Raw genomic sequence first — 13,847 nt, 5'->3', positions numbered from 1 at the left:
TTTTGACATGATGTTATTAGACATGGCTGATTTGAACCTGATGTGTTAGGACAAGGGTGAAATAAAACACTGTTTTCTAACACTGCTGAACGAAACTAAACCTAAATGTCCAAGTGCATGACCCTCTGCCTGAAAGTACAGCATTAATAGAGCAGTACTTGTAGGTATCGCAGTTTGACAAATGCATCCTATGTAATCACTATAGCTGTGTAAAAACATCAGTACAGCTGAGCATTGCCATGAAATTTTGTACTAATTCAATAAATCAGAATGGTAATTTTGAATTAAATTATTTTTAATCACCTGATTTATAATTTACTATGTCACATATTTGATTATTTTACCCAGATATTATGCAGTAAGTTGTATTTCAAGCTACATTATCGGTCAGTTCAGTAGAGTTTTATAATGTATTGTGATACAAATCAAATCATAACCCATTTATTCTGATTTATATTGTATTGTGAGTTTGCTGCTACCCGTATCCAGTCTTAATAATAACTATAAAAATGGTGCTGAAAGACAAGTATGTAAAAATGTGGTTCCTTTCCACTGCCAGGTGAGGGTGCTGTTCTCCAAAGGCCCATTTATTTCCATCTTTGCCAGTGATCCACACATCATCATCAAAGCCATAAACCAGAACCTCAACAGTGTGCTGAGAGACTCCAACATCAACGGCCACGACTACATGAGGAACATCGTCCACCTGCCTGTCTTCCTCAACAGCCGGGGCTTCAGTTCGGCCAAGAAACTCTGTATGGCAGCACCCACCAACGGAGACCTGTTGCCTGCTGAGGGTAAAGGACATGAGCCTACACACAAAACCTTTCAGTGTATACACATGCACACAAGGACACACAGTTTTTTGCCCATGTGATGAGTTGAGGAGTTCAACAACAGCTGTGAGCCATTATGTTTGAAATAGGGTTAGATTGTTGTGATGTGATGATCTTCTTTCTCAGTCTCTCTCCTTCTCTTTCTGTTTTCTTTTTCCCTTTCTCTCTCTCTGTCTCGCTCTCTGACCCTCTCTTTCCATGTCTCCCTCCCAGGATGGCATGAGGACATGGATAGGAAGATGTCCCAGAACAGCCTGGGTCTGGGAGATCAGGCTAAGTTTGGCAGCAAGAACGCCCTCAACCGCAGGGTAAAACACTCATTGTACTTGTCACCCTAATTAGACACTATTCACACCCCATCCCAGCCCAACCATCAGGAAACAACAACAACAACAATAATAACAAACTCCAGAGCAACTTTTGGTACCATAATAAATTTGCCACAGTCGCTTTGTTTACGAAGCTATGCAAAATAAATTTGATCACTTTCCCACTACACCCAAGTTATCCGCAAATATCTCAAGGCTGGAAATGAATGCTTGACGACTCAACATTAATCAGACTAAATTAAAATGCAGTTACTTCACCCCAGCTAGAACTGAAAATGCCAAAGGCTGCGTATAGGCTTAGCCGGCACAGGTCTCTCTTCTCTGGCCCATCCTTAAAGGGGGGGGTTCAGTAAAGGTGTGGTGTTGGCAGGCACGGCTGAGGCCAGAGGACAGAAGGAGACACAGACAGAGGAAGAGAGCGAGATGCTCGGTGTGCGGCCAAGGTTCCTGGTGTAATTGATGTAATGGCTGTTTATCCTTCCTGCTGTGCTGCCACAGCCTAATGACAAGGCCTAGCAGCAGTGGGTCCCTGTGACAAAACACTGGCACCCGGTCTGCTGGCAGGAGGCTAAGTGACTCCGCTGCTGTCGCTGCTGCCTTCTTCCCCCCTGCGAGACCCCTTCCCCCCCCGCCCCCTCCCTCCCCTCCCGTATCCCTCTCTTGTTCATTTGTTTGACATTTGTTTGTATTCCTGATTTATCTGGTACCCTCCATTATTGGCGTTGGCCCTTTTATTACGTGGCGGCGCACTGTTTTTATTTGCCCTCCACGGCTAGCTAGCTCTTGGCAGCTCATGTTACAGCAGGAGGACCCTCTCTTTACAAGTGGAGATTAAATTGAAGACGGGAGGGGAAAGAATTAGTGGCTCTCCATTCTCGTGTGGCTTCTCAAGTTCTGGATCACATTGCGACTATCTGTGCTGGCTTATTTCCATCCATTCCTGTGTTTTGTACATCCCAGCATGAGTGAAGATCTCCTATAAGCTGTTAGTTAATCATGAAGAGTGATTTCTATTGTAACAGATATTAAGACTAATTCTTTATAACACCCTTTGTTCTCTTTTTGGAAAATATAATATTGAAAATGTTATCTCATACTCATAAGTAAATGCAGAGAAATCATGGTGATCTCGCACACTGTCTTCTTTTGCACAGGAACTTTATTGTAATATTTCTGTCAGTAAGACCTTCATCAGGCTTCTGCTGTGCAAGTGAAGACAGTGTGTGGGATCATTCTGATTTCCCTGGATTTGCCTTTAATGATCTGTGTTTTTAGCACCTGTCATGGTGGTTTAGTGGGGTGTGCAGACAGCTCCTTTCTGTAAAATATTACCTGACGCTCGGTATTCAGTATTTCTAAAACACAAAGGATCCAACCTGTCCAAGTGTTTTTCAAGCAAGGACTTAACCACCTGCTTGCCTCTAGAAATTCCCATAATTTGTTGGAATTCTGCCACCTGTCATTTTTTAAAGATAATTTGTCACTTATTTCAGCTGGTAGAAATCTTGTTGGAGAGTTACATTCTACAAATTATTCTGAAGGTACTCTCCTGTACAAAAACGCAACACACAAACAAAAAAAACAAGGAACAGTAGAAATCAACAAATATTCTTGAGCAGTTACTGCTTCAGATAAATCAGTGAAAACAAACCCTGGGATTAGCATGGCAAATTAAAACTGAACTGCTGTTTAAAAAGTAAATGTGTATAACGGGTAAGTCTGTCAAGTGTACATCAGAGAATTGTCAGGCGCACAGGGCTAACTCTACGGTGGACCTTTTCAGTGCTGACTGAATGGTGGCCATATGTTTCATCTCTCTGAGAAGGAGGTCATAAAACTGGCGTTATGACTTCAAAGTCAACCAAAAGCCTTGCTTTGGCTCATGATCATGGCAGCTGTCTGATATCATCACAGATGTTCTCTCATGGATCTGTGTCAATAGCTAGCCTGTGCGTCATGACTGTCCAGCTTTGGACTTTGGCTCTTTGTGTTTTCCTTGCAGTCACTGAGAACGACTATATCTCTTACTTGTGGGGCGATGATACAGCAAGGAAGAGTGGAAGCAAGCAGAGCTTAAAATCACTGTTAATTGGCCTCAGTTTCTTGTATGATCTAAATAACCTGAATTAAATTGAATTTTGATGCTGCAGAAAATGTTATAGAATTAGTGATGCGTTACAATGTCTGCAATTTGGAATGGGGCAAAAGTAGCTCTGCAAGTGTATTTTTAGGCCACGTCATCTATCCTATTTGTTTCACAGTCTGTCTCTTCAAACATAAGCTCTTAAGATGTCATGACCTGAGATCACACAGTGACCTCACAGCGCCTGTTTTCCTGTCTCCTGATGGACAGCATGTGGCAGTGGGGATGAATGCTTTCAGATTCCTGCCACAGCTCAGGGGACATCTTAGAAATGTCTCTTTCCGTTGCTTTTTTTCTTATACTTTAACTGGATTTCTCACACATTTTGATCAGAAAGTGACGCCCACCATTTCCGCATTTGATTTTTTATGAATGAATGACAAGTGAAACTATAAATTAAGTCATGCTAGCTGGAAACACATCAGATCCTAATGTATAAAATTTCCAGTCTTATGTAGATATGAATCTTTTTATCCTCACTGTCTCTCTAGGACACGTACCGGCGTCGCCAGATGCAGAGGACCATCACCAGGCAGATGTCCTTCGACCTGACTAAACTGCTGGTGACTGAGGACTGGTTCAGTGACATCAGCCCACAGACCATGAGGAGGCTGCTCAACATCATCTCTGTCACTGGTGAGGAAAAAAACACGCGCTGCTTCAGCACCATCCTAATTCCATAGCATTAACTCAAACTATGTATGTTCCAGTGATTTAATTACTGTGCTCCTAAAGAAACTAAATGAGTTATTTTAAAGGGGAATGGGCCCACTGTTATGTTTTTCCCCCCTCTTTATTCAGACACTGGAAAGCAGCGGGGAAGATAAAGGCACAGGAAACAAAGCTCTGACAGATTTAATCCTTGGCCAGTGGGGGCAAACATGTGGTTTTAGAGGCGGGACCTTTAACCGAGAATTTTAATATAGAGGAAATTCTGTCTCTAGGCCCTTAACCAGGCATTTTAATTAAGAATAAATATTGTTTACAATAACAGCTTGACAGAGGATTAGGATTTTAAAAAAAAAGGAAGTCACAAACAAGAGACATGAATAAATTACTAACAGATACTGTCAGGGCAACAGAAAACGGAACAGCAGTTGGAGACACAGTAAACGGCAACAGCAAATGGCTTAATGTTAAATAGATGTTGATACAACAACATGCGCCAGAATTTGAAAACCTGTGTAAATATAGCGTCAAAATGAATGTTGAGATGACATCTGTAGTCATCCTTTGCTGCCATGCGTATTGTTTTGTGAAATCAAGACCTAAATATCTTACTGATACCAGTTCAAAACTGATATCAGAGTTGTTTTTAATTAATTAATTAATTTTTTTGCTATGTTGTGATATATTGTAAAAAGTTTTCGCTCATTTGGTTTGAGATTGAATTTGGCCCACATGGTGCTCCACCATGATAAATGTTTATTCACTATGTCACAATAAAACTACAACAAAGAGTCCATAACAGTATTTGTTTAAATTAATATTCTTTATCTTTAACTTCTTTTTCTAAGGAGCAGGTTGGTGCTATTAACAGTTTTCCCATCGCTGATAAATCAGTCTTCATTTTTATTTATTAACCATATTGCTTTACATTCATACAGTTTTTTCAGTGGATTCAAACTGGTAGCCTTCTAGTAAAAAGACAACTTTTGTAACCTCTAGGCTACAACTGCCTCTCATTATTTTGGGAGGACTGTAAACCGACTGAGAGAGTCGGGGAATAACATTAGGAAAAGCTTTTTTTCTTCATTTAGATTAGGCTGTTAAGGTCAGAGCAGGTCACTGACTTGCAGAAGCAAACAGCCCTGTGGATGCATTTTTGGCAGGTCGTTTGTTGCGGGCCAATCAGATCGTCTTCAACTGGGACCGGCTAGCGTCATGGATCAACCTGACGGAGGAGTGGCCTTACAGGACGTCCTGGCTCATCCTCTTCCTGGAAGAGACTGATGGAGTCTCTGATCAGGTCACCCTCAAGGCCATCTATGAAAGGTACATACAACACACACACTGTCTCTCATTCCTTATCTCTCATCAACAAGATGTACAGACTTGTACGCACCCATGCAGACTCCTTTCTTTCTTTCCTGTGGAGGCATACTGATTCCTCAGTAAGCTACCTTTTTAAATTGAGATGAGATGAAATTTAATTATCTCCATGGAAATTAGGTCAACTGAGTTTAGCTGAAGGACTCAAATTCAAACATCTGCTCTGCTAAAGTGTCCCTGAGCAAGGCAAGGAGTTTCTGCAGCAGTATTCCCTCACTGACCCCCCCTGATTTGACCTCCCTGTGGAGGGCAGCAACAAAAACAAGCACTGTATATAATAAAGCATCGCATCAATCATCATTCTGTCTTTGTATCAGCGATGTGAATATTTTTGACCAGTAGGTGGCAGTAGATGATCTTCTTTTCTGAGGCCACATCATTAGTGCACAGTTAGTGCCAGTGGCTGAGTGACACACTGATTGGCAACTGACAGACAGGTTTTGTAACTGATCATAATGCATAAGGCAAATGATGACAACTGCATTATAGCCCTTATTTCTCTACATTTGAAAAAGAGACCAAGCCAAGAGACAGGGCTAGGCATGTTTGGTTGAACAGTAGGGGAAACCTGTCAGGTATGTGTTTGTGTATCTGTGTTTGTTTGTGCATTTATTTGTGTGATGCCACAAATGCTGTTGGGCGTGCTCACGACAGAGAAGAGGGGAAGGAGGCTGACGCAGGCTGAGTGGTTGCGTTTGGGTGCTGTTGTGCATCAGTAGCTGGCCTTTAAAGGTTGCACTCTGTCACAATACACTAGCGCCCGGGACTCCTGCGGCAGGGAAGTGTCACACACACTTACTGTCAGCCAGTCAGCCAGCTAGAGTCAGCAGCACATCCCCCATCCAACACTGAGGCGCACCGCTGTCTCATTAGGCTGGGTTTTTGCTGTTTGTTTTTCAAAGGACAATAGGAATCATCTTCCCTTTTATTCAGGTGCCGAAGAAATTGCTACATGGATGAATACGAGGGGAGGAAGGCTGTAACTCTAATAATATTCATGGTTGTAAGATTATAATGATTATTTTTCTTGATATTATGATCTCCATTTTGTACCACCATTGTTAATCTGAGCCACAAAATTACTTCACTGCACTTATGAATTGCCTGTCAGTATCCTGACTAATTCTAAACGACAGTGAGCGTGCTAAAGGGAATTAATTGCAATGAAATTTCAATATATAGTCAAATATTGTGGTTATTATGTAAGTGAAGATAGTGATTTACGAGTATGTGCTATTAATCGGGCAGCCACAAAAAAGCTCTCATACTGCTTCGTCCAACCAAAAATGCTAAACGTCGCAGATTCTAGTGTTTTTACCAGAGCTTACACTTCCTGTTAGATGTAATGCAGTAATCATCTTGTTTTGGATCAACGGTCCTGTCTTACTTTATTTTCATCCTCATTGGGAGTCTTTCCAAATGGCTGCTGTGTTCTGTATTGGTCATCAGAGAACCGGCCTTAATGATGATGACAGGAAGCCTTGAATGGGCTAAACACAGACACCTCGCCTAGAGGCCTTATCTCTAGCACTGATCCACTGCCGATAAGACTTAGGCCTCTCTCTGTCTGTCTTTATCTCTCTCTGTCTCTGCTCTTTTCTTCCTCTTTCTCGTGATCCTCTTTGGGCATGCTTTTTTTCTGGGTGAGTTATTCTGCCTTCTCTGTCAACGGCGGACGGACATCCGGCTGGCCACTCAGAACCGCAGGCCTCCTTTACCCAACTGTCTGCCTGCCTGAGAAATGGATAGCTGCTTCTCCTCGCTTTCCTTTTCAACTGCTGCCCTGCAGTCAGCAAACATGTACGCACACATACACAAATAGGCACACACACATGTTTCCTATCTCATACCTGAAATTCAACCTGCCCAACTCAGATTGTCCCGTATCGTATGTCATGAATTAAAGCCTGCAGTACTTCTGTCATCGCCTGAGCCGAGTTATTCTATATGTGCTTTGTGCAGTTTGTAGCTCGTGTGTTTTGTGTTGTTGTTATTTGTTCTGTTATCAGTAAAACACATGACAACAGTGGTTCGGGCCTAATGTGTGCGTGCTTTGTGAAACGTTGTGCTCAGCCATTTTTCACAGCAGAGCTGCACATCCCCTGAGCGTTACTAAGTGAATATATTAATGGTGAAGTGAACGTGGGGGTGAGTCAGCCCCTTATAGGTCAACTGTCGCCCTGCATCTCAGTCACAAGCCAGCGCACTCCTCCTTTTCCTCATCTCTCTGTAAGATTTATAGCCTAGATTTCTAAGGATATTGCACAGATAAAGTTATTTCTTTCTTATTAAAGATGAAAACATACTGTTTTGATGATGGCTTGAGGTAATTGCTTTAATTTAGCCTCATTGTCAAAAGACAGTCTAAATTTAGGTTTCTCTACATAACCTAATAAATTGAAACTCAGTTAACTCATTCCCTGCAAAACCATAGGTTGACATTTGCGAGTGTTACACAGTGCCTTTCAGTGAATGAGTCAGTTCATATTCAAAGATGAAAATGACAATCACTCTCTTTACTGTAACTGTAGCTGGTACCTGACCTCCTGTAAAAGAGGAGAAATAGAAAGGATTGCCTGCCTTCCCCATATCTCACACACAAACCCACATGCTGTCAAAATGGCTAAAAGCTGTTTTTAGCAACTTGCCTGGCAGCGAATTGCGTGTGTGAAGGGCTGTGAAGTGTCATTGTAGGACACGGCAAGAAGAGAGACGTGTAACGATAATTCCTGCAGCCGGAGTGGGCCAGTTCAGCCTCTAATCTGATGGAGAATGTGTAATCGGTTAATAACCTCAGCGATTTCTATCATTAACAGTAAGACCAGACCTCCTAATGCTGGGTAGCAGGAGAAAGACGGTGTAACAAAGATGGCAGTGTCTGTTGAAAATATTGGCTCAAACCAAACGAGCTTATACACACATAGACACACATGCACACAGCATGGTTAACATGTTTGTCTCACTAGTTCTGCAGGGAAAACTACAAATTACACCTCTAGTAGTGAGCCAGCGTTGTGGCCTGCCTAACACACTGAGAGAAATTGAAGAGAAAACAAAGCAAGAAGTGTTTTGGACTGGCCCTCATATTTGTAGCCGTCAAATTAACAACCCTGAATCCATGTTTTGGATGTTTTGTTTTTTTTTTTCTCTTTTTTTTTATCACTGGCAAATTGAATTTGGAGCCTGGAGCCTTGTTTATGTTGTGTTCAGCGATGTCATTTCTGTCTCCTCAGTCTCTTCTCTTTTCTCAGGAATCACTTGTTCCTTGTTGTAGCTGCCATTATAAACTTAATGGCTATAGCTAGCCTAGCTCTTTCCTTCTTCATGGTTATTGCTTTAAAGCTATTTCCAACACCGTTAATTTGCTTTTTGTATGTTTATTTGCTTGATGTTGTTTTAGAGTCATTACATTTCATTTAGGCATTCAGCTGATGTTCCTCTTCAGACTGACTTTACATAAGTGAGCAGGTAGGGAAGCAGGAACTTGCTCTTTTACACTTTTACAGAACAATTTTTCCACTGTTTTCTCTCTCACAATTAATATATTTTTATATCCTGTATGGTCCATTATATGCTGTATATTATGCTGTGGTGGAGTCTGTGTCTGTGTAGACTCCTTTGTGAACAAAATAATTCAAAAACGATATGTGATAAATAAAAAAAATCATAAAATCATGAGATAAAAGATAAGATAAGATAAAAAATCATGCTCACATCATAGGTTAATAATCGCATTGGATGTTTGAGTACCTTGCTGCATTCACTCAGTGTCCGCTTTATTAGGTCCGCCTTTACAACGTAATGCAGCTCAATGCAACAGCTCTGCCATAAATTTTACCTTTTAAGAAAAGTGTATAATGTTTGGTTCTTGCTGACATTGTGGAGAATGTGTAAATTTAATTGTGTTATTATTGAGGTTGTAGTTTGCGGAGGTCTTGTACTGGACTACATTATATTGAGAGGTGTTTCTAATTTTTTGTCCTCCCTATTTACATACATGTGGGGGACAGAATATTAGAAACAGCTCTCAATGAAATGCAGTCCAGTACAACAGCACCACTAACTATGAGCTCAATGCCAAACCTGAGCATTATAAGCATCATTTGTATTGGATTGTACTAGATTATGCAGGTGTACCTAATAAATTGAGTGTACATTTGTGTATTAATGAGTAAAAAAATAGGTGGTTCTAGTGAAAATCACAACTGAAGAACATTGCTGTGAACAATGCTAGAGAACATTATTGAGACTTCATGCTTATTCTGCAGGTAGCTCTTTCACAACAGATAATCTGATTAGATTTTGGAGCACCTTGCTGCATAAATTTGCACATTAATTAAGTGCAATGGCAGGACATCAGGCAGATCAAGTACCGCTTATTCTTTATTTAGACAGTGGGAATGAAGTGAGAGAGACTTGTTAGTGGTGACACAAGAGAGAAAATAGATAGAATAATAAAATAAATAGTTTCTCTCATTGGTAGGCATTCAGTTTCAGTGTTCGTCTTTCTCTTTAATGATTAGTTTGTGGGTTTAGAATACTTTTGCCAGGGAAGTCTTGTTGAAAGAGAAATGGTTTTGTGTTTTGGTTGAGGGGTTAAGATTTTTGGAACTGATGATGCGCGGGGGCGGGTTGAGGCCCCTTAGAGAGTTTATTCCTGGACGCCCAGATCCCGTTTTCAGCCCTAGAAAAAAAAGTGTCACTGGTCCACCGAGCAGGTTCCTGCTCTGCTCTGACATCTGGTGCCCTGTCTGTGCCAGGATGCCCCCGCCGCACACAGGAGTGTGTTTCTGGCGCCGCACCTGAATCTTCTCCGCGCTCCACACACACATGCACACACACCTTATTGCATAGACACGCTTATATGTATGCACACACAGAAACAACAAGAGTTGATGTCACGCACACACACACACACACACACACACACAAGGTAACACGTACACTGGTAATGAAACACACACATACAAAACACTACGTGCATTTGTGAGTGAACATATGCATGTACACACACCTTGAATCACACATAAACCTGGCACATGTGTTATACATGCAAAACACACAGTATACACACACACACATACACACACACACACACACACACACACACACACACACCTAGCTCTCACACCAGTGCAAGAACATATGTCACCCTCAACTCCTCTGAGAATCGGTGTAATTAATCAGACCCTGAGATGCGGGCTGTGTTCAACAAACATGCATATGCACACACACATTCACACACTGCATGGGAAGCAGAACACAGCAGAAAACTAGTTCGAGAGGTAGTGTTAGGGCACCCTGTGGCTCACCTCGTACAGCACGCACCACCTATCAAGGCAAAGTCCTTACTGCAGCGGCCTGGGTTCAAGTGTCTTCACTACCTCTCCTGTCTCTCTCAGCTGTCGCTATGAAATAAAGCAGAAATGCTGAAAAAACTATCTGTAACAAAAAAGAGATGTTTGTCTTTACACTGGTTTTGCATGGACAGAGATACTTTTAAACGCTTTTTATCCCGGCTATACAGTAATATCAGACTAGTCTGTTGTGAGACAGTGCCATTTATTCATTCTCAGTGGCCTGGTCTAGGACTGTTTCAGTTCACTATCTGCTTGCAAATCATTTGTAATTTTTTTAAATAAAGATTTTATTATTTTTTGCCATTTTTGTGTCATGTACAGCCGCCATCATGTGTTAGTATGCGAAGAATCAACTGTTCCTCTCCTCCCCTCCATTCATTTGGCCTGACCCTGCATTCATCCTCTGAACAATCCTCCTCTCGACGATGTGACTAGAGCCAGGCACTCCTCGGACACTTCAAAACTTTTTTCACTAATCGCACTCTGAATGAATACATAGCCAGGCAATTCAGTCTTAATTAGAGAGACTCTTCTCCCAAGTACTGAAACATTAAGATGACACTCTCTTCATTCAGGATTACTTTAATTGGCACAATTATTGTAATTTGGTTGCAATTACGTGTCGGGATAAAAGCGCCATTCCAAAGCTCATGCGGGTGATTCCCTTTATGTGGAATCCTTTAATAAGCTATTAAATACCCGGCTGCAAAAAAAGGGTGAGATCCTTTTCTTTTCTTATGATGAATACTTTTGAACTTTTCCTGCCCTCGAATGAAAAGTCTTTTCTCTCCGCCACATGGCCTATTGTTCATGTGAATTTCCATCACGTTCACAACAGTGTCTATAATCTGGGTGCACGGTGAACGCTAGAAAATGGTTTTTCCCTCTTTCTCTCTGTCCTCCGCTGAGGGAGCCCATTGTCTCCGTGCTAAATCCCTCCAGGAGGTATTTCAGTGGAAGACGGAGTAAAACGGGTAATTCGATCGCTCAGTGCGCCGCCATTTGCCAGGCAGCCCTAAAACGTGTGTGAATTTGTAAACGCTGTTGTGAAGTCACCTATTTCCCAATAGAGCGCTCGCCGCGTCCCCGATAGGAGACGGGCTTCTTTATTGAGTCTCCACACCGGTTTGCTGACAAACTGCCTGACTGACCAGCAGATAGCAGAGACAGACAGAGACAGAGAGAAAATAAAGTGTGGTTGGGATGAGATAAAGATGGAGAAGGCAGAGGGGGTGAAATAAGGCAGATAAGAGACGGGATAAAAGAGAGAGCGAGAAGAAAAGAGAAGGGACAGTTTGGTCTCCGGGGTAAACTGAGGTGAAGGAATTACAACACATGAAAACTGTAGAGGATCAGACCAGGCACCAGCAGGATTACTGTTTGAGGATTGGTGTGTCCACATCCCAGGTGAGTTCCAAGCCTCAGGTGATACTGCTGCTCGGAGCGAGACGGGAATACGTCCAGGTGGTGGTCTCACACACGCACACACACTCACACACACTGCCCCCTGGCTCTCATATGGCTGTGTTTATATAGTGGGAGTGGTCTTCTGCTGGTACCGTTCTGCCCATCTGTTGAGTGTGTGTGTGTGTGTGTGTGTGTGTGTATGTGTGTGCGCATGTTGGTTTGGGCTATGTCGTCGTCCCTCCATCCCTCAGGTGTTTGGCTGCGGTGACTAATACATGAATCAGCCTCAGCCAGCTTCACCACCAAACTCCCACAGAGCTGCTCAGAATGGTTAAAAAAACCAAAAAAAAAAACACGACAGCCGCAGCCAAGGTGTACAGGTGACACACAAGGTGGTGTGCGTGCGTGTGCTTTTTTTGTGTATAATAGCAAGCGTTTGAATGTCTCCGCATGTGTGTGCAGCCTGCCATGTGAGGACGGAAAGAACGTCATGCAGCATTCTTTGTTAGCAAATCCTTAAAGCCCTTTCATTTCTGCTCGTAAGCCGAGGTTGAAGGATTAGTCTAATTGGTCTGAAACAAGAGAACTACTCTCTGTTCCCTTTTATGCACAAAGCATAAAGAATCATTTCAAATGCACGAGAAGCCTCCACTGCACCTCTGCTCGCCCTGCGCTCTTTAGTCAGCGTCCTTGATCGGTGACGACAATATTGGATTAACATTTAAATGTGATGATGTGTAGCAGACACCAAGATGGACTTATGAAGCAAGTGGAGCTAGAAATAGAGACGCAAAGAGAGAGAGAGAGAGAGAGAGAGAAAGCATAGGGAGAGGATGAAGGGAAAGCTAGAAAAAAAGAAAAGCCCATATCGTTGATTTCTCCCGCTCTGTTGTCCCTTTGTGCTGGAACTGCTGGAAGGTGGGGGGCTGATTATAAATAGCAGCACAGGGCTGCGAGGGGGTCAGCGCTGACCTTTAAGTGGACAACGAGGCTCGCCACTCAGCCATCCAGAAGGCCTGGGGCACACTTGACCCGTAGTTACACACACACACACACACATCAGACCGAGTGACGTTGACTTCCTGGCCCCTCCGAAGTCAGTGGAGGTCTAGCTCTCTGTGTTTGTGTGTGTGTGCATGATGATGAACTGATGGAGATGAAAGAGTGGTGTGTGTAAAAACAACACTGTAGGAAATGCCAGAGAGTGACTAGGCAAGCGATCGAATCCTCAACAGACAGAACAGAACAGAACAGAACAGAAGAATTACCCTATCCACCCTATCCAGGCGTTGCGAGGGATCACGAATGTCCTTTTCTTCTCCATCTCCACTTTTAAAGCAGCTTTTAATTCTGCATGTGATCGCGCAATTTGTGACTCTATGGCTTAAGGATTTAGCTATCAGATTCGCCTGCTGGGGTTTCTAGAGAGATGCACTTTAAGTTCTGAGGAAGTGCTTAAAAATCAGGCGGGGCTTTTCCTTTATTTGCCTCTTATACAAAGAGGAATGGAGGGGCATTTGCAAAGAATTGTGGCGGGGTTTTGTAATACAGCATCCCTCTCTCTCCTCTTTATCTCTTCCTTTCTTTCTCTGCCATGATTGATCACTCTTTCACGTTATTCTTAACCCTCTCCCGCCCTGTTTCTGATGTACGTGCATATTTCTCCAGGGAGCTGGCTGGGGAACTACTGTTTAGCCTGTTTTCTGCATGAGAATCACAA

General features: G+C 42.6%; 1 protein-coding gene across 3 annotated transcripts in view; it reads left to right on the top strand.

The window, feature by feature from the left end:
- Window positions 1-13,847, top strand: part of kidins220a (kinase D-interacting substrate 220a) — a 52,751-nt gene that overhangs the window by 19,188 nt on the left and 19,716 nt on the right. For all 3 annotated transcript variants that reach the window (XM_030082004.1, XM_030082006.1, XM_030082005.1), the window contains exons 20-23: window positions 560-797; window positions 1,050-1,144; window positions 3,800-3,944; window positions 5,141-5,303. In XM_030082004.1, coding sequence (XP_029937864.1) covers window positions 560-797; window positions 1,050-1,144; window positions 3,800-3,944; window positions 5,141-5,303 — 641 coding nt within the window. The remainder of the gene's footprint in view (window positions 1-559; window positions 798-1,049; window positions 1,145-3,799; window positions 3,945-5,140; window positions 5,304-13,847) is intronic.

Source organism: Myripristis murdjan, chromosome 22 (assembly GCF_902150065.1).
Source record: "Myripristis murdjan chromosome 22, fMyrMur1.1, whole genome shotgun sequence".
Taxonomy (NCBI): Eukaryota; Metazoa; Chordata; class Actinopteri; order Holocentriformes; family Holocentridae; genus Myripristis; species Myripristis murdjan.
The sequence above is the reverse complement of the archived record's forward strand: the minus strand, read 5'-3'. Positions and strand labels throughout refer to the sequence as shown.